Source organism: Brassica napus, chromosome C9 (genome assembly GCF_020379485.1).
Source record: "Brassica napus cultivar Da-Ae chromosome C9, Da-Ae, whole genome shotgun sequence".
Taxonomy (NCBI): Eukaryota; Viridiplantae; Streptophyta; class Magnoliopsida; order Brassicales; family Brassicaceae; genus Brassica; species Brassica napus.
Window position 1 is genome coordinate 26,741,772 of NC_063452.1, and position 18,118 is coordinate 26,759,889.

General features: G+C 38.3%; 2 protein-coding genes, 1 long non-coding RNA gene and 1 other non-coding gene across 4 annotated transcripts; all 4 read right to left on the reverse strand.

Moving 5' to 3' along the window:
- Positions 1 to 252: 252 nt before the first annotated feature.
- On the reverse strand, positions 253 to 6,369 carry LOC106376386 (callose synthase 11). Its single transcript, XM_013816458.3, has 4 exons — positions 5,254 to 6,369; positions 866 to 5,173; positions 561 to 782; positions 253 to 458 (listed from the first exon to the last, which is right to left on the reverse strand). The coding sequence occupies exons 1-2, from the start codon at positions 6,262 to 6,264 to the stop codon at positions 878 to 880; spliced, it is 5,307 nt and encodes a 1,768-aa protein (XP_013671912.2). The 5' UTR covers positions 6,265 to 6,369; the 3' UTR covers positions 253 to 458; positions 561 to 782; positions 866 to 877.
- Positions 3,151 to 3,234, reverse strand: LOC125593738. Its single transcript, XR_007329632.1, has one exon. It is a non-coding gene; the product is annotated as a small nucleolar RNA J33 (small nucleolar RNA).
- A 3,156-nt stretch (positions 6,370 to 9,525) lies between the features above and the next one.
- Positions 9,526 to 10,826, reverse strand: LOC106374596. Its single transcript, XR_001274994.3, has 2 exons — positions 10,028 to 10,826; positions 9,526 to 9,938 (listed from the first exon to the last, which is right to left on the reverse strand). It is a non-coding gene; the product is annotated as an uncharacterized LOC106374596 (long non-coding RNA).
- Positions 10,827 to 12,105: 1,279 nt separating this feature from the next.
- Positions 12,106 to 17,995, reverse strand: LOC106376385 (L-type lectin-domain containing receptor kinase VII.1). The gene is made up of 2 exons (XM_013816455.3): positions 15,846 to 17,995; positions 12,106 to 12,532 (listed from the first exon to the last, which is right to left on the reverse strand). Exons 1-2 carry the CDS (start codon positions 17,720 to 17,722, stop codon positions 12,343 to 12,345), a joined length of 2,067 nt encoding a protein of 688 aa, XP_013671909.1. The 5' UTR covers positions 17,723 to 17,995; the 3' UTR covers positions 12,106 to 12,342.
- Between the last annotated feature and the right edge of the window lie 123 nt (positions 17,996 to 18,118).

Genomic DNA, 18,118 nt, shown 5'->3' on the forward strand with positions numbered 1-18,118 from the left:
AACATATTCAAATGGGTATATGGTATACATATGCAAGACTGCAACATTCACTACAGTTTTGAATTGTCAAGTTAAAACCATTCTCAAATTCATATTCTCATAAGATTCCTGCCAAGGTTTTTTGGTTTTTTACAGTGACCTTGCCCTCTAATTTACTAATGCTTTGCAAACGTGATAAACTTCTCATGAATTAAGTAACGAAGCTGAATCAACACTTGAAAAAGCGATATAAGAAACTTTTAGCGGAAAAAGAAAACTGAAAGACGCTTAAAATAAAAGGTTTTTCACACAAGCATAATATGTGCATAAAGAGCAAGAAACAAGAGCTTGTTCAAAGTGAACTTGAGACTAAAATGCACGAGCCAATAATCTGTACACGATCAGCAAAAATGGTGCAGTGTTGAAGCTTACTACCGTCACTTTTAAGCTCCTGAATATGGTAAAATCTTATAACAACCCTGCAATATGACATAATCATCAGTTAGTTGTCTGGTCTTCAGAAATAATCAGTAACTTTATCTTTCATCAGACCCAATGAAGATACATAGATTCATACTTACCTTAGCAAACCCACAAAGGCCAAGGTCAACTAATCCACATTCAACTCCAACCACCGTGGGGAAAAAACAGTAATCTGGTGCGGCGCCACGGTAACAAGAGAGTAAAAGACTATGCTGCTGCTAAAGACAAATGAAGACACAAGAGAACCTTGCTTCAAGTAGATAAGTTACCGTCTGAATTCAAGTTCCCAAAATATGGTAATCTTCAACAATCTAAGAACCCTGTAAATATGATTGAACCAATCGTGTTAATAGATGTACTTAAAAATAATCAGTAACATTATACGATAAGATTAGATTCATACCCAAGATCTGCTTCAAGCGGATTTTTTGCCAGCTAGAATGATAGAAATTTGCAACCCTCTGCTAAAGGCTTCATTAAACAAAATCCGAGTTTGCATATTCTGAAAACCAGGCAACCAAGAAAGCAATGCAACTGGAGCCATTACTATCAACCCAAAGCACAAGTCGTAGAGGCGAGCAACGGAGATTACTGTGTCCCAAACCACCGTTGATATCAGAAACGGTCTCAGTACTTGCGCTATGGAGATCAATCCCCACCCCGTGGGTATAAAAGCCAAGAGACTTATCAACAGATCAACAACTGTAAGTTTAGTGAACTGTAGCATCAGCACGACCACAAGAACCGTGAGCCATATTACTAAGAACTGGATGAATCTGTATTTAATATGCTCCTTCACAGAGAATCTTTTCTGAGAGTAGATTGTTGTGATGTATATCGCAGCGATCCCGATGATGCATCCCCAAGAAACCAAGTATACACCAATGCTGGTCTGACCATCCGCAATGCGAAGATGGTACACAATGCTATACTGGAAAAAGAAGAACCGAAGATCAAGTAAAATCTCTAGCAGTTTTCCCCACACTCCAGTTGTTTTCAGATGATCTTGTTCCTCGTTCCACCAAGTGAACCAACTCTGATCTGCTTTGGTGAACAACCCGCCTCTGGACCAAAGCCAACTCATGAAATCGTCGAAATCATAAACTGTTTTGAGCCAATCAAAACCAGATGGGTTAAACAGAAAGGGAGAAATGATCCAGGATGTGATAAGGAACCAGCTCGAAATCGTCATTAGTATGTAGACGAGAGAACTCTTAGCCAAGGGGCTATAAGCCGCATATACCAGCAAGATAATCGCCAGCTCAATCGCCTTGATGAAGTGAGTTCGAGCATACAATCTGTAGTTCTCAGCGAATTTCTTATGCTCCACCACAAAGCCTCTTCCAGTGGCACGATACTTGGCTCCACCGTGGAGTATAGTCCGACCAAAGTAATGACTTCGAGTTCCCAAGGAAAACGTGTAGAAAAAGGATGCGAGTTGTAGCTGCATTGTTATGAAGTCCCAAATTGCTGGAAGAAACCCACGCTCCAGGGAGTTTTCAAGAATCATAGGAAGTGCAGTGAAAAGTCCTAGCTGGATAACAAATTGCTGATTCAAGATTGCACCAAGAGCTTCATTGCTGCTACTCCTATCCTTTGCTATTTTCTCAACACCACTCAGTGCTAGATAAAGCCGACCCCACAAGAATGCATAAACAGTGAATACGATCAGCATTGTGTTGAAGTAGTAGCCAACCGTTGTGTAGAAGAAAGACAACATTCTGAAAAAATCTAGCCTGTGACCCAGTCTGTAAACGTCTCTGCTTAAAGCTTGCTCACCATTACCACTTGCTACTTTTGCTTCAAACATAGATATCTGATTCAAACCAACATCTCTTCCTTTGCCTACCTGAATGTATTCATGATGAGTCACGTTCCCACCTCTTAAAGTGCAATTGAATCCAGCAAATATATCCTCGCTTATATTTATCACTCTTGAGGCCTTGCTAATTCCACCACGGGGGATGAACCAAAACCGATCAAATACATCAGGATGACCATAGTGCATCCTCACCTTCAGTGGGTTGGCAAGCACACGCTGTCCTAAGGTTACAAAACTCGTTTCTTGAGAAGACATGAACCACGCGAGTGAAGAAACCGAACCAGTGAAAACTTTCTCACGGACTCCAAGAATAGTGGGCTTCCTAATGCCATAGTTTTTCTTGAAAGATTCCAACAAATTCCTCATCTTAAGTGCCTCCTCAAAATGGTTATCTTGATTCATATCAATTGTCTGAATCGCATCACCCCGTGTAAAGATTATAGCATGGTTTTGGTTTTCCGGTTTGCCCTCACCAAGCTTCAAGGGGCCTGGCAGTCTGATTCGATAGATCTCTACCTCTCTCTGAAGTCGTTGATCAAATTTCACAAGAACCGAATAGTACTCGACGTTACCCAATCCTAAGTTCACCTCATCAACATATGCAATTCGAAGGGCCTCATGACTTTTCATCAGGAACAGAATCTCCTCAGCCCTATGGTCTCCTTTTGCTTTATGCTGTCCATAAACTTGGCATGCCACAACATATGTGAATTTCATCATAGCACTACCGGACTCAGACCCTTTATACAAATGGCTTATACCACTAACCATTCGGCTAATTTCCTGAGAAGCTGTTGGTTGCAGTGTGTTATCCCCACCATCGCTTGTGTAGTAAGAACGGGGTGGCTCAGGGGCAATCTGAGTTCCCATACTGATGTCCATTTCAGAAGCCGAATCAAGAAAGGCAAGCTTCTTCAAGGCACTATAATAATACATCATCCCTCGCACTGTTCTAGACAATGTCTGTCCCCTATATGAAGCCCAGAGGCGAAGATCCCTAACCTTCTGTGACCAAATATCGTTCTCGTTCTCCACTCCCTCTCTACGCATCCGCTCCACAAAATTGACCCATTCATCTTCATATATTTTTTGAAGGTAGAACAGGGTCGAAATCCCATCCTCATTCTCAGCTCGGAGCATCTCTTGTCGATACATTACTTCCTCGTCATAGTAAGGAGTCAACACACTAAAAGCCAACATTTTTTCTACACTTGGAGCCTGGGGCATGTTCATAAAGAGAGAGTTGCTGAAGAAAGCAAGACGCTCCCTGGCCTCAAGATTCTTGGGCACATTATGCATTGGATCTCTAGAAGTGAGAATTGTATGTACCCGCCTTATCTGCCTATAAAAGACAACATCACCAGGAGGAGGGAGATTTATGGCATTGACAAACAGCAACTCGGTATCTGCATTCAAACTAACGGGCGCCAAACCAAGCTGCCTTAACTGCTGAGTGCTCCTCCTAATTCTTGGAAATTCCCATGCGCAGAGTTCATACAGGGCTTGCAGTATATTCACAATCCTGAATACTTTCTTATCTGGGTCCATCAGACGCTCAAGAAGTGATATTAGCTTCTCATGAATCCGGAGTAGTACTGTCAGCTTATATACCTCGGTGACCTTCTCGATTTCCACATTTTCATCGATTTCGTTCAACAACCTGTTCACTATGGACTCTTCCTCTGTGCCATTTTTAATAATTTTACGAATCACAAATTTGATGCTATCAAAGGCTTCTATAACAGCACAACGCCTGTACTCGCTGCTACAGATTTTCGACCAAAGCCAGCGATCAGGAGCATCACAGAGCTCGTTTGCCTGGCTTAGCGCAAGTAGGAGCTCATTGCAAAGGAGGAAACACGGCCAACGAATAACCTGAATATTCCAACAATTAGGCGGCAACTCAAGGAGCTCAACCTCCCTGTCACTGATAAGGTCTTCCTCTCTAAACGTTAGGATGATCTCATTCCACAACAATGCAAACCAAGTCGCTTCAACCTGACTAGATTCGATCTTGTTGAAAGGCTGACCAATTCCATAACGCAACTTCAGACGGTGAATAGCGTCACGAACCTTCTTAAGAACTGTTGCTTTAGGACCCAAAAGATGCTCTTCAGGTTTAAGGTTAAACTGCATAGCACTTGAAAAGAACTGAAACCTGAGTCTCAACTGATCAATGTTCCGGATCTCCCCCAAGTGAGAAAACAGACCAATTGTTGCACCTACAAGCGATGAGTAGATCGAGTACCAGATTTGCAAATCCATCAGGTAAACCAATATAACAGGGAGCCACAGCATCACTACCGCTATCCTGTGAGTGCTTCCAAAAAACTCGTGCCAATTGTACGGCGCATTTTTCAAGTTGAGGAGCGCCCTGGTCGGTTTAATTAGAGGCCTGATTTGTAAGAAGTAACTGAATATGAATTTAGTGGCCAATACAACAATCCAAAAGATTGAATACTTGACATTGTCCACCAGACCTTCCCTCAACCCACGACCAACAAAACTCTTGCTATAGAACCACCAGGTGAAAAAGTACACAATTCCAAGATTCAGCTCTTCAATCCAGTTCCTTATGCAAGGCACAATAAAGAGCACAAGAGCCAACATCTCAGGAATAACATACACGAATACTACCTTGAGAAACACGATAATCCTGTCGTATGCAGCTCGAGACCAACGACCATCCTTATTTTTCTGGCTCCAAATCCTTGCGTAGAAGACCGAAAACAAAACCGTCCATGTCACAGCCACCACGAACTTCAAAATCAGTCTGACGAAAAGCCAGAACGTTTCTCTGCCGACCAAACTATACTGAGTGCTAGCGTCAAGCACAGACTGGAGCAACCTCAATCCCGCCCAGGAGATGAAAATAGTCAGCAACGCAACCTGAAATCAGAAGAACAGTTAATGTCTTGTATACTAACACATCACAATTTAGATCAAAAACAAAGGAAAGGCTTTGATACCGCCACATCCTTGTCTTGCCATGGATACTGAACCCTACTCGTAGCAACAATAATAGCAGCTTGCAAGTAGAGAAGCAACAAGATCCATAACCGGTCAAAACTTCTGAACACATTCCAGAACGACCTCTGCTCCACAAACCCTGTCTTCCCCACTCTACTGCTCTTTGGCGTGGTGTCAAAGAAGTTGCTGGTACAGTCAAGAGGCCATTTAAGGCTCTTCAAGGCTCTCTTTCTCCAGAAATACTCGTTAATGTCATCGTAATTTCTCCAGGCCGAGTGTGGCTTCGTCCCGTTGTTACTACTCTCAACCTCCGTCTTAACCGTCCTGTAAATCGGCATAACCACACTCTTCAGATAAGCACAATCGCCGGAGAAAGAAGGCCAATAAGGCATCCCCGTCATGTCATCAAACTCTCCCCCCAAAACTTTGTTAAGCTCCATCGCCATGTGGTGGAAGATGTAACAGATACACTCCGGCATAAACCTGAGATTAGCAGACTCTCCCCAAATCAATAGATACAGAGCAACGTAAAGCAGCTCTCTCCGGAGATTCAAAACGACGTTGGTCTGATGACGGCTATGAGCTGGGGAGGTGACGTGGCACCTCACTCCGAGGAACGAGCACCAATTGGTGTAGTTGCGGAGGAGCTTCTTCCGGAAACGACGGAGAACCGTCGGATCGAGGCCGTCGGGATGAAGCGGCGGCGGCTGGAGACGCATTTGGGAGTTAGCCAAGTGGAGGACGAGATTCTCTCGCTGGTTCCGAACATTGTCGAGCTGGAAACCGAAGAGGAGACCTAGCCAGTCCATCAAGTCCATGCGTGGCGTGAAATCGACGAACGGAGGTTTCGGGAGGTCTCCGACTACCTTAAGCGCCGCCGCCGCCGCTCTAACCTCCGGGTAACGCAGCGACGGGTGTTCCGTTAAGAAATCGTGGATCGGGATGATGTTGTACACCTCCTGCGACGGCGCGTGCGCGGTGGCCGGAGATGGCCGGGGTCTCATACTCATCGTCGGATTAAAACGGTTACTTCACTTGGAATCTTTTCAAAATAATTTCATCTTTTTTTCTTTAAGTTTTCAAAGACAGTGACGAAACGAAACTGTGCGTGGAGATAATGGTGTTACTAAAAATAAAGTAGTGGAGAAGATAAGGACGTGTGTCGCGTCGTACAATAATACATGCGCCTTTAAATAACGATCGTTCGATTTCTCTTTCGGATGTAATTGTACGGTGGATATGAGATAGGGTGAGCGTCTACGAAGTGGAGACGTGTAGGGTTAGTGAAGTGGTGAAACACGTGCGACTACGCGCGTGTCAGAAGCTCCAGACAAATCACTGAGATCGATAGAGAAACAAGCCAAAAACGCATTATATACCCGTTATTCGATGCTCGCTCGTGGATCAAAACGACACCGCATTTACGAGGACTAAGACAGACTGGTAAAGGCATTACTAGCGAAGGTGCTCAAGTCTAATGAGGTATTAATGAAAGTGATGCCACTTTCGCGTTGGTATCTCTCCTTTTAATCTTTAAAAGAAAGTTAAGAACGTATTGAGTAAAAACTCTTTTGCTAAACTCACGAGGGAATAACGTCTAGAATATCACAGTCAAAGAAGAAAGCGTTTGGTAAGTAGCACGTTCTTTGTTGGATTCTGATCCCTAAAGAAAGAGAAACTTTTAGGCATCAGTCGAATCTTGTTGTCGTTCAATTTGTCATTTTTTGTATAGTAGTCTTTTAAAACATTATAAGATGTCAAGACCATAACTTTATGCTCTTCCCTTTTCTGTGCACCAACTTTATGCTCTGCCCAAAGATGAAAAAAAAACATTTATTTTGCCTAGCTATCTGGCATACATAAACATTAATTAGTAAATTAAAGAATCTTCATTTAAAGGTTTTCAAGAAACGGGTCCAAATGTTAGCAAAAAAGAAAAAAAAAAAAGAAACGGGTCAAAATCGTTCTATATAACCAGCTTCCAGATTGTTCAAAAAAAAAAAAATAATAACCAGCTACCAGATCTTCTATTGACTTTTAAAAGATAAATCCCAGAAAAACCAAATCCACATAATTTCCAAAAATGTTCAATCCATAATCTATCTGATCTAAATTTACGGATTATATCGTAGAATCACCGTAGCTTATGAAGTGTTACTGATTTATATGTTTTGATTGATTTAGAAATCCAAATAGTATTTATAAATCCAAGTAAAATATGTAAATCCGGAAGTTTTCCCTCAAATTTGACTATTTGTATTTTTAACTAAAAAATCCAAACAAATCCATTCAAATCCATTATAAAATCAAATATATTAGTAAATCCGTACGATTGAATAACACTTGATTTGATACAGAATTTATGAATCATTAAACCAATAACACATGATTTTAATACAGATTTGAAAATCATAGAACCAATAACACTAAATTTGGTTCGGATTTTCAAATCCATTAAAATACAACAACCAATAACCCCTACTTAGTCCTTAAGGTTTAAAGGTTTCTACACCTAAGTATAGGGTACGAATCTCATACTATACAATTTTTTGCAGATTGCATACTATAGGAGGTCCATATTTCAGTTCCCGGAAAAATTGATTTATTAAACAATTATGCAGACTACGAAAGACGGAAGAAATGTTTACAAGAGATCTTCAACATGGTGCAAGTAAGTATGGTCAGGCATGAATCTTCATAGGACTACTCAGGTGATGCAATTAAACGTAGATCCTTATAAGGTATGTAGTATTGTCGGTTGTCGAATCATCTATATAATATTTCTCATAATTGTAATATCATAATAAATCAGCGTTAAAAAATTACAAATTATATTATCAATAAGACTTGTTACAAAAAAAAAATTATCAATAAGACCACAAATATAATATTTATATAAGAACATTGCACATATTTTTAATTAATTTTATGTTTAAAAATATTATCAAAAAAATCTAATTTTATTTGATACCACTTCAAATTTACCTTGAAAATCATCATTTTAATATATTAAAAGATCATATATATATATATATATATATTGAATAAAATAAAATTATAAATATAAATTATTTTATTATTTCTAAATAATTTATTAAAATTTAGTTTGCGTAACTTTTGATAACTTTTTTGTTCTTAATTTTTACAAATTTGATAAAGTAAAATAAACAAATTGATGATACTGCATCGTAAAATATATTATCCATATCTGTTTCGTAGTTGAAGAAAAAATTGAACGGAGTAGATTCAAGGAAAACTGACCCAAATTTCCTATGTCCAGAAAACAAACATCACTCTATAATTTCCTAAGCTTTAGCTGGATATATTAATCGTCCACTTGGAATGTAGAAATTTTCTATGATAGTCATTTTTAAGTTTTTGTCATAAAAATAATATCCAAAGAAAAAAATGACCAAAAAATTTTTTATTAAAGGGTAAAAATACATTTTTATCTTAGGATTAACTAATCTATACTTAAGATTTAGAATTAAAGGTTGGGGTTTTGGAGATATGGTTTCAAATTTTAAAAAATGAAAAATAAATATTAAAAAATTTAAAATAAAAATAAGCTATTTTGGTCATTTTCTTTTTAAAAAGTTATTTTTGTGATAAAAACTTAAAAATGACTATACGAAAGAATTGCCCCAAAGAATATGGATAACTAACTTTATTGTAACTAGGATATCTTTCATTTTTATATGTTTATACTTTTGATTTCTAGTTTTAGTTTTCTCTACTTCTTGGGTTTAGTGATCGCAAAAGTTATTTTTTCTGAACCTTCGATTTCGATCTACTCGTGAGTTTGTGATTCTGTATACATTCTGATGAGTAACTTTGCTAAATGGGTTCTTCGTATCTTTGTTGCTTGTCTTTTAAAAAATATTTGTTGTTGTTTGTTCAAGAAAGGAAAGAGAGCAGTTGATGCTAGTGACAGTAATGTTAGCAACATGCTGTTCTAAACAATGGTAGCCAAATTACATATAGATAAGGATACTGATGAAAACGTAGGCTCAGTTATTTTAGGACCCTTGGTGGTGATACTTCTGATAAAGCTTCCGCCAAAAGTGTTTCAAAGGAAGAGAAAGGAAAGCTCTAGTGCATCAAAGCTCAGATGTAACCATAGAAGAGATCATTGGTGTTCAAGTGATTAACGAAGAAAGGTTGTATGATTCACATGTAGTTGTTTTTGATGCAATGGTTCAAACTGAAAAGGAGGAGAATTCAAGTGGAGATGCATCAAATAATCTGGTCGAAGTAGTTTCTGAAACGTTAATGACTTCCGTAGTTGTTAAAAAGTCAAAGCAATGATTCTAAAGACACGAGGAGCTACTGGAGAAACAAATATATTGATACAGTGTGTTGTAAACCTGTCAACTCGCTTAACTTGGATGGCTTTAATTTAGTAACATATATGGCGGTATGTTGTAGATTTATTCTTTTCAGACTTAAAAAATCTATGATGTTCAGTGATTATTTCTGAAACACTGAACAGCTTTGTCACCATCTATGTCGTCTCTACGTGGAGTCCGACCTTAATGCACTCTCCCAAAATGTAGGTGAGCCCTTTTGAGTAGACTTCCCTGACAGTGGCGAATTAAAGCTACTTTGTCTCAGCAGTGATAACCAAGAATTTTTCTATAGTTTCTTGACTACAATCACATCCTCGATATCCTATTTAGAAAAACTGAAACATAGAGGAGAAATCAACCATCAGCACACATGAATATCATGTAAGAGTGAATCAACTAAGTAAACATAGAAAGAGAAATCAACCATCAGAACATATGAATAACATGTAAGAGTGAATCAACTAAGTATGTATCCAAGTTTGCTTAGCAGCAGCAAATGGGAGCGTTCTCTGCAGTGGGAACAATATAATTGATTCAGAAATTTCCAAATCGTTCCACGAATACTTCTAAGTTCTCATATAACATCTTCCTTATCAAGAATTCATCGCAAAGCTTGGTAACATCGGGAATAACTCTGTGGGCCAATTGTCATGCTCACGAGTTTGACGCCAGGCGGAGGCGAACTGTCCATTCTGTCACCAAATGCGGTACTAGGTGTTGGGCCTTGTCCCCAGCCCAGATAAAGCCCTCCCGGTTGAAGTGGACCGCTGCCTAACCGGACCCAAGGGAATGACCCACGTAAGTGGAGAACCCCTGGATTATCAAAAAAAAAAAAAAAAAAAAATCTGGAATAACTCTCGTGAGATCTACGGAGATCCAATGGAAAATAATAACAGGAAGGTCTCGCTCCGCCTCGTACTCGCTCCGCATCGAAAAGCTTGGTAACATCAAGAATAGCTTTCATGATTTTTAAATTATGATTAGTCAGATGATGGAAGAGGGGAAGAAGATGGAGAAGATGACAGACGGTCAGAGATGACTTAAGATTAAAGTTAGATAGATTTCGATATTATGGTTGGTTTAATTTAAGTATATATTGGTTATCATCTAAGTGTATAGGAATCATGTTTAATATTTAGTCACAACATTGTTCAATAGACCCAAATTTAAAATATGCCAAAGTAACTTTCAAATCTGTATTATTAAAAAAGAAGTACCCATTTGAAAATGTTTTTATTTCATTAATTAAATTCTTTTTTTTGCTTGTCTTTTTCAGTTGTATTTATAAAATATCCTAAAACGAATAAAACTGTCTAATTTATTATTTGTCTTTTCAGTTACATTAATGAAATATGCTTAAATGAATTTAAACTTCCAATTTTGTTGTTTGTCTTTTTCAGTTACCTTAATGAAATATCCTTAAATAAATTTGGACATAATGTCATTTAATCAACCAAAAAAACTAATGAGTTATCCTTACGTGCATAATTTTAATAATGAAGATTTTTAAAAACGTGCATCATTAAAATGTTACATAAAACATGCAGCACTAATATATAACATGCCTCAATAAAACTAGAATTTGACTCACACAATTCTACGGATATTATTTTCAGTTGATTAAATTTAAAAATAATTATTTATTCAAAATATATTTAAGAATGGCTATGTTTTTAAAAATTATATGGTAGTATTTGCTCATAACTCATTTGTCATTTGATAAATTGTTAGAAAGAAAATTTTAGCATAATATAACTCAGTTGTCATTTGCCAAATTTATGGTTTTTATTTATATTTTTTATTATTTAATTATAATATTTTCATTTTATATTTTGAAAGATAAATGAATTTTCTTTCAAACAATATTTTTGTAAATGTATTTTTTTAAAAATAATCAATTAAAATTGTTATTATCATTGAATATTATTATTTTTGACATAATTTGAGTTTTAATTTACATCAAAAATTATTATATTTTAGGATCATTTTAATTTAAAATGTAATTTTCATATTTTTCAAACAAATTCTAAAAATATTGAGTTGCATTTCAAATAAAAAGGTAAAGATATTAAAAATATTCTAATTAAAATATGTAAAATTTAATATATTTTTAAGGAAAAGGTCAAAATAAAAAAAAATTACACATAAAATAATCATGATTTTTGTTAACTGGGCGGATCATTATTTATATGATATCGCATATGAAAGAAAAATTTCTGTTTTTAAAATTATCAAATTAACTCTATACTTATTTTTTTTAATATTTTTTATATGATATCACACATTCGTAAAAAATAGATAGTTTAAGATGCAAAAAAAAAATATTTACTTAATGAATATAATATGAACGAATATAATTGACGCACGGATCAGGGTCTAGTAAGATTTTATTTTAATAGAACAGATGATACGCAGCATATACGTTTTAGTAATTTGATCTTATTTAGAGTTAGCTTGTGTTTATTCCTAAATTAGCATTCTTTGAATCTTTATTTGCGGTAATAAAATGAATCTATTTATTTAATTTTTTGACACAAATTATTATTTTATTTATTTTACAATACAAAAAAAATTGGAAAAAAAATCCAAAAAGAAAACAAAAACACTAACAACAACAATACATGTATAAATGTAATGCCTTTACAAAACCTTGTATGTGCACAGCAAGAACCAAAGTAAGGCCATCTCCCAAAACAACAACATCCTCGAGTTCTCCTAAGCCATTTATGTTAATCATCATCACCGCCCGTCCAAAATAGAGCTATTCCAAGACGACAGAGACACGTCTAAAGACTGTAATCTGACCTGCTCAATGGTCGGATGCGACGAGCTTCCATACGAAAACTCTCTCGAACTTCGCCAAGATCCAAACTTCATCACCATCCATGACTCGACATCTTCACTACTTTCAGCCCCAAAGACCTCAGCCTTCTTGTAAGCTCAAGAACTTGGAGCTTGATAGGTTGCTGCTGTGGTGGAGTTTTGGTTCGTGTACATGTGTTACACATGGAGAGTAATGTGTGACACATGCTTCGGAGAATAAAAAGGAAACGTCAAGATGCGATGATGTGTCATATTTCCATATGCTTGGTTGACGAAATAAGCATTAAAGGAATGTTATTAGATCACGAATTGGAATATTTGGTGATGCTAAAATATAGGAAATACTATATTAGATAATAGGAAAATATTATTTAATATATATGGTGGCTTTACCTAAGATTAGGGTTAGAGCTTTCACGTTGTAATTCTCAGAGAGAAACACAAAGGGTTTTGGGGTTTCATAGCTGAGTGAATTGGTAGACTTGATCAACAGGTGTTGAGTCAAGCAAGTTGGGTTTGTTAGAAATCGATCCGTGTCGAGTTGTGTAATTCGGATCAAACAAATCTGTAAGAGATTGTGTAAAGGATTTCTAATAAAAGATATACGAGTTCTTGGAATTACTTTGTGCCTTGTGTTTTCGCTGTATCTCGATTCCACAATTGGTATCAGAGCAGGACATCTAAACGAAGAAGAGTTCTTCGAACCAAGGTGAGATCCTGAGAAGAGAATATGGCGATTTTGGCAAATAATATGTTGTTGCTGAATGATGTGAATTATGGGTACTGGAAAGTGAGAATGAGAGCAAACTTATGTGGAGCTGATGAAGATATTTGGACAGTTGTTCAATCTGGATGGGAAGAACCATGTGTGATGCAAGAAGATGGCTTGAAGACACTTAAACCGAAGACAAAGTGGACTGCAACAGAGAAAAAACTTTCAAGGTTTAATGCGAAAGCACTGGATACAATCTTCAGTTCTGTAGATGGAAAGCAATTTGAGCTTATACAGGGATGTGAATCAGCTAAGGAGGCTTGGGATATACTACAAAATGCTTTTGAGGGTACTGCGAAAGTTAGGAGGATAAGATTGGATTTGCTTGCATCACAGTTTGAAGACATAAGGATGACTGATGATGAGAAGATAGGAGATTTCAGTGCAAAGCTTAGCTCCATAGCCAATGAATCACAAGTTTTAGGTAAAAAATACGAAGATGCGAAATTGGTGAAGAAGTTTTTGCGATGTTTGCCTACTAAGTTTGCAGCACATAAAGCAGCAATAAACTTGACGATGAACACTGATGAACTCAAGTTTGCTGAGGTAGTAGGGATATTGAAGGCTGAGGAGATGGAACTGGAATCTAAGTTTTCAAAGCCTGCTCAAGACTCTACAGTTACAGTTGATGAAGACATCCAAAGAGCTCAAAAACTTGAAGAATCTATTCACCTGATGATTCAGAAACTTGAAGAAACCATGAATCTCTTGTATAAGATGTTCAACGACAGACTGCCTAAAGAAGAAGGAAAAAATAAAATGCAGGGAGCGGTGTGTTTTAACTGTCATGGTATTGGACATGTCAAAACAGATTGTCCATCATTCAAGAGAAACGAAATCAAGTGCAATGGATGTAATGGTTATGGGCATATAAAATCAGATTGTGTGAACACAAAGAAGATGAAGATGAGGAGAATTTGCAATGATAAAAAGCCAGAAAGAAAAGAAGATGCTCTAAATTTCGTGGCTCTTCATGGAGCTATGGGGTCTGAAAAAGACATCACTAAAAGTGAATTTCATGCGTCGTGTGTGTCACACACCAACTCCGATGTGTCACACACCAACTCCGATGTGTCACATAGTGATGCAAAAAGTGATATAAATGTGGATCTTCTAGCTGAGTATCAGGTTTTGTTTGGTCAATTTGCTAAACTCAGTGAAGAAAATATTCAGCTTATCAAAGATACAACAATGCTGAAAGCAAAAGTGAACATTCTAGAGTTGGAAACCAACAATAAATCTGAGACTAGAGTGTCAAAAGAAGAGAAGGAGTCTGATCCACATAGTTCACATAAGAAAATCTCTGAGCAGGCCTACAATCTAAAGAGTATGGAGACTAAATATGATCAGACGAAACAACTATTGAATGAGGAACGCGAGAAAAGTCAGCTGCTGCAAAGAGAACTCAGTGAAAATTACAAAAAGTTAAGGATGCTGAACAGAGGATCTGAAACTTTAGATCAGATATTATCAGTTGGACAACCTCCAAAGGTGAATTGGGGCTTAGGATACAAGGGTGCTGCTCCAAAAGATCAAGCTATTCCACTCGATGTTATCAAGTTTGTAAAAGGTACTCCATCTAACCCCGAAAGTAGCTCGAAAGCTGAGAAAAGACATACATCTACACCTGTGGAAAAAGAACCTAATGCTCAGACAAAACTACACTCTCCAAAGCCTGCAATAACTAGGAGGAATGGTTGTTTGTTTTGTGGGAATCATGGTCATAAGGTTGATTTTTGTTATTCTCGAAGACACCAGATTGAGCGAGCTTGGAGGATGAACCCTTGTTATGTGGAACCTAGAAGGTATGGATATGTATGGATAGCTAAGAAAGATCTGTATCCCAAATTTACGAAAGGTGTGTCACACGAGCATACCAATGTGTCATACACTCGAATGGTTGATCAATATACTGAACTTGAAGAACCAGTTCGATGGCGTAGAAGGAGTTGAGGGTTTTGATGGTCCAACAAGTATAATGAATTTTTTCACAGAGTTTTCCACTCAAGTAGGGGGAGATGGTACTTGATTCAGGGGGAGTTAGATGTTAGATGTTATTGAGCTTGAGTTGTAAAACTCAGTGAAAAAGGGGGAGAATGTAAGCTCAAGAACTTGGAGCTTGATAGGTTGCTGCTGTGGTGGAGTTTTGGTTCGTGTACATGTGTTACACATGGAGAGTAATGTGTGACACATGCTTCGGAGAATAAAAAGGAAACGTCAAGATGCGATGATGTGTCATATTTCCATATGCTTGGTTGACGAAATAAGCATTAAAGGAATGTTATTAGATCACGAATTGGAATATTTGGTGATGCTAAAATATAGGAAATACTATATTAGATAATAGGAAAATATTATTTAATATATATGGTGGCTTTACCTAAGATTAGGGTTAGAGCTTTCACGTTGTAATTCTCAGAGAGAAACACAAAGGGTTTTGGGGTTTCATAGCTGAGTGAATTGGTAGACTTGATCAACAGGTGTTGAGTCAAGCAAGTTGGGTTTGTTAGAAATCGATCCGTGTCGAGTTGTGTAATTCGGATCAAACAAATCTGTAAGAGATTGTGTAAAGGATTTCTAATAAAAGATATACGAGTTCTTGGAATTACTTTGTGCCTTGTGTTTTCGCTGTATCTCGATTCCACACTTCTCACCTTCAAACACTTGAACCACTTGTCTCATCGACGGTCTCTTCGCCGGATCAGGATGTGCACAAAGCAAACCAAGTTGCAAAACTCTCTCCGCCTCATCACTACCTTCTCTCATCACCACCATCCTAGGATCAAGCCCACTAACAATCTCACCCTTCTCCAACAACCCCCAAACCCAATCCATCAACGGCCTCTTCCCTTCTTCAATAGGTCTCCTCCCACACATTACTTCAAGAACGAGCACACCGTATGCAAAAACATCGGTCTGTGTCGATGCGCGTCCTGTCTTAACCACTTCAGGAGCTAAATAACCAGCTGTACCGACAACCCTGGTCGTCCTAATCGCTTGCTCATGTCCATGCACCCTAGCTAGCCCAAAATCACTCAGCCTAGGGATCATGTCACGGTCAAGCAACACGTTACTAGCTTTAATATCTCTATGTAACACCTTAGAGTCCCATCCTTCATGTAAATACAATATCCCCGAAGCCACACCTTTCAAAATCTGTATTCTCTCTTCACAGCTAAGCACATGCTTCTTCTCATCTTCTTCGAAGATCCACCGGTCTAAACTTCCATTCTCCATGTAATCATACACCAACATGAAGCTACCAACTTCTTTCTTACACCAGCCTCTTAAAGAAACCAAGTTCCTGTGTTTTAACCGACCGAGACTCGAGATCTCAGCTACGAACTCCCTCATCCCATCGCTGCTCTCCTGCGAGATCCGCTTCACCGCAACTTCTACAGCTCCTCCTTGCAACAAACCTTTATACACTTTCCCGTTCCCACCGACACCAATCACATTCTTCTCGTCAAACCCTTTGGTTCCAGACTCAATCTCCTCGTACGAGATTCTGTGTGGCCAGTACTCCATCTCCCAATCCTCCATCAACGCTCTCTTCCTCGCTATCTCCATCCTCCTTCTCACCACAACAAACGTAACAAACCCCACCAAGGACAAAACCAAGAAACAGATCAATGCTAATACAAACACAAACCATGTCTTTTTCAAGATTGTGTCTTTAGGTATGACGAACGAAGGCAAACCAGTTGTGATCAAACCGTCGCTTAAAGAGAAGTTGGTGTTACTAAAACTCCAAGCTAACACCTTATGGCTCTGAACCAATCTCCCTGTAGCCGCCGTGAACCCGACAAACATCTCGTCCTCCACAACTCCAGAGAGATTCAGTGGCTTGCTAAGCAAGGGAGTCTTAGGTCGGATCTTACCAGCGATTTGTATAGTAACGTTGACTATAGAATCTCTGTAATCAATCCAGACCTGATAGTTTCTTCCGTTGTTAAGCTTCAAGGGCTCAAACACCGGACTCCTCTCATCATCTCCCGACCAGAACCCAGACGTGTTGGAGAAGACAGATTCAAGCGAGTTTAAATCGATTCCGACATGGTTAGCGTCGATGTCGTTGAACTCTTGGTTAGCGAAGACGTCGAACTCGACGCCGAAGACGTGGTTGGTCGGGTCGCCGTTGTTGGTCAAGTTGAAGAGACCCAAGTGCTGAGCGGAGCTGGTTCCGTTGATTCCGGTGGAGGGCGCGAAGAGGAAGACGAGGCCGTGGCCGGAGAGGACGGCGTTCTTGGATGGAGCCATGGCGAATATGAAGGAGGTGGAGAACGGGAGGACGGAGGAGGTTGTTGGGTCTTTTGTGCGGATGGTGGTGTTGTACAGAGCACGGCCTGTTGAGTATGAGGTTTGGTTGGTTAAGGTGAGGACTTTGGATTCGATTGTCGCGTTTCCGAAGAGAGAGAGATGTGAAGGAGAGTCGTCGAAGCCGTTGAAGACGAAATCGACGGCTGAGATTGGGTTTAGAAGAAGGATGAGGAGAAGGGTGAGGAGAAAGAGAGGAGCTTTCATGGCGGAGGGAAGAAGCTACGCGTGAGGTTAAGTGTCATACTTGGGGATTGGTAATGGCTTTTCAGCTAATAATATTAATGACAGTTGTTGAAAGGGAAAGTTGAAAGGTTTGATTTTTCATACTATTTTTTTATTCACCGTTACTGTTTAGTTTTGTTTTGTCAAAGTATATATATGACTTTGGGATTGTTGGGTCAGTTTCTTGTACTTTGTTGTACTCTTGGTCTGAAAGTTACATATGAGTTATTTAATACGAAGTGAAGACTTTTGCAAAATTTCCTCTTTGAACAAAAATACGAAATGTCCTAAGCTCAACTACAATAGCCGTAAAACTGGAGAGGAGACGTTTAGACAAACTAGTATAAGTATTTGATGTAGTTTTGGATCTAGAAGTTT

Bases quoted from the DNA above. Each gene is read 5' to 3' on its own strand.
- LOC106376386 (XM_013816458.3), bottom strand. From the start codon at position 6,264: ATGAGTATGAGACCCCGGCCATCTCCGGCCACCGCGCACGCGCCGTCG. The intron at 5,174-5,253 runs GTATCAAAGCCT...TTCTGATTTCAG, and splicing joins GGCAAGACAAGGATGTGGCG to GTTGCGTTGCTGACTATTTT.
- LOC106376385 (XM_013816455.3), bottom strand. From the start codon at position 17,722: ATGAAAGCTCCTCTCTTTCTCCTCACCCTTCTCCTCATCCTTCTTCTA. The intron at 12,533-15,845 runs GTGTGGAATCGA...AGCTTACAAGAA, and splicing joins CAAGTGTTTGAAGGTGAGAA to GGCTGAGGTCTTTGGGGCTG.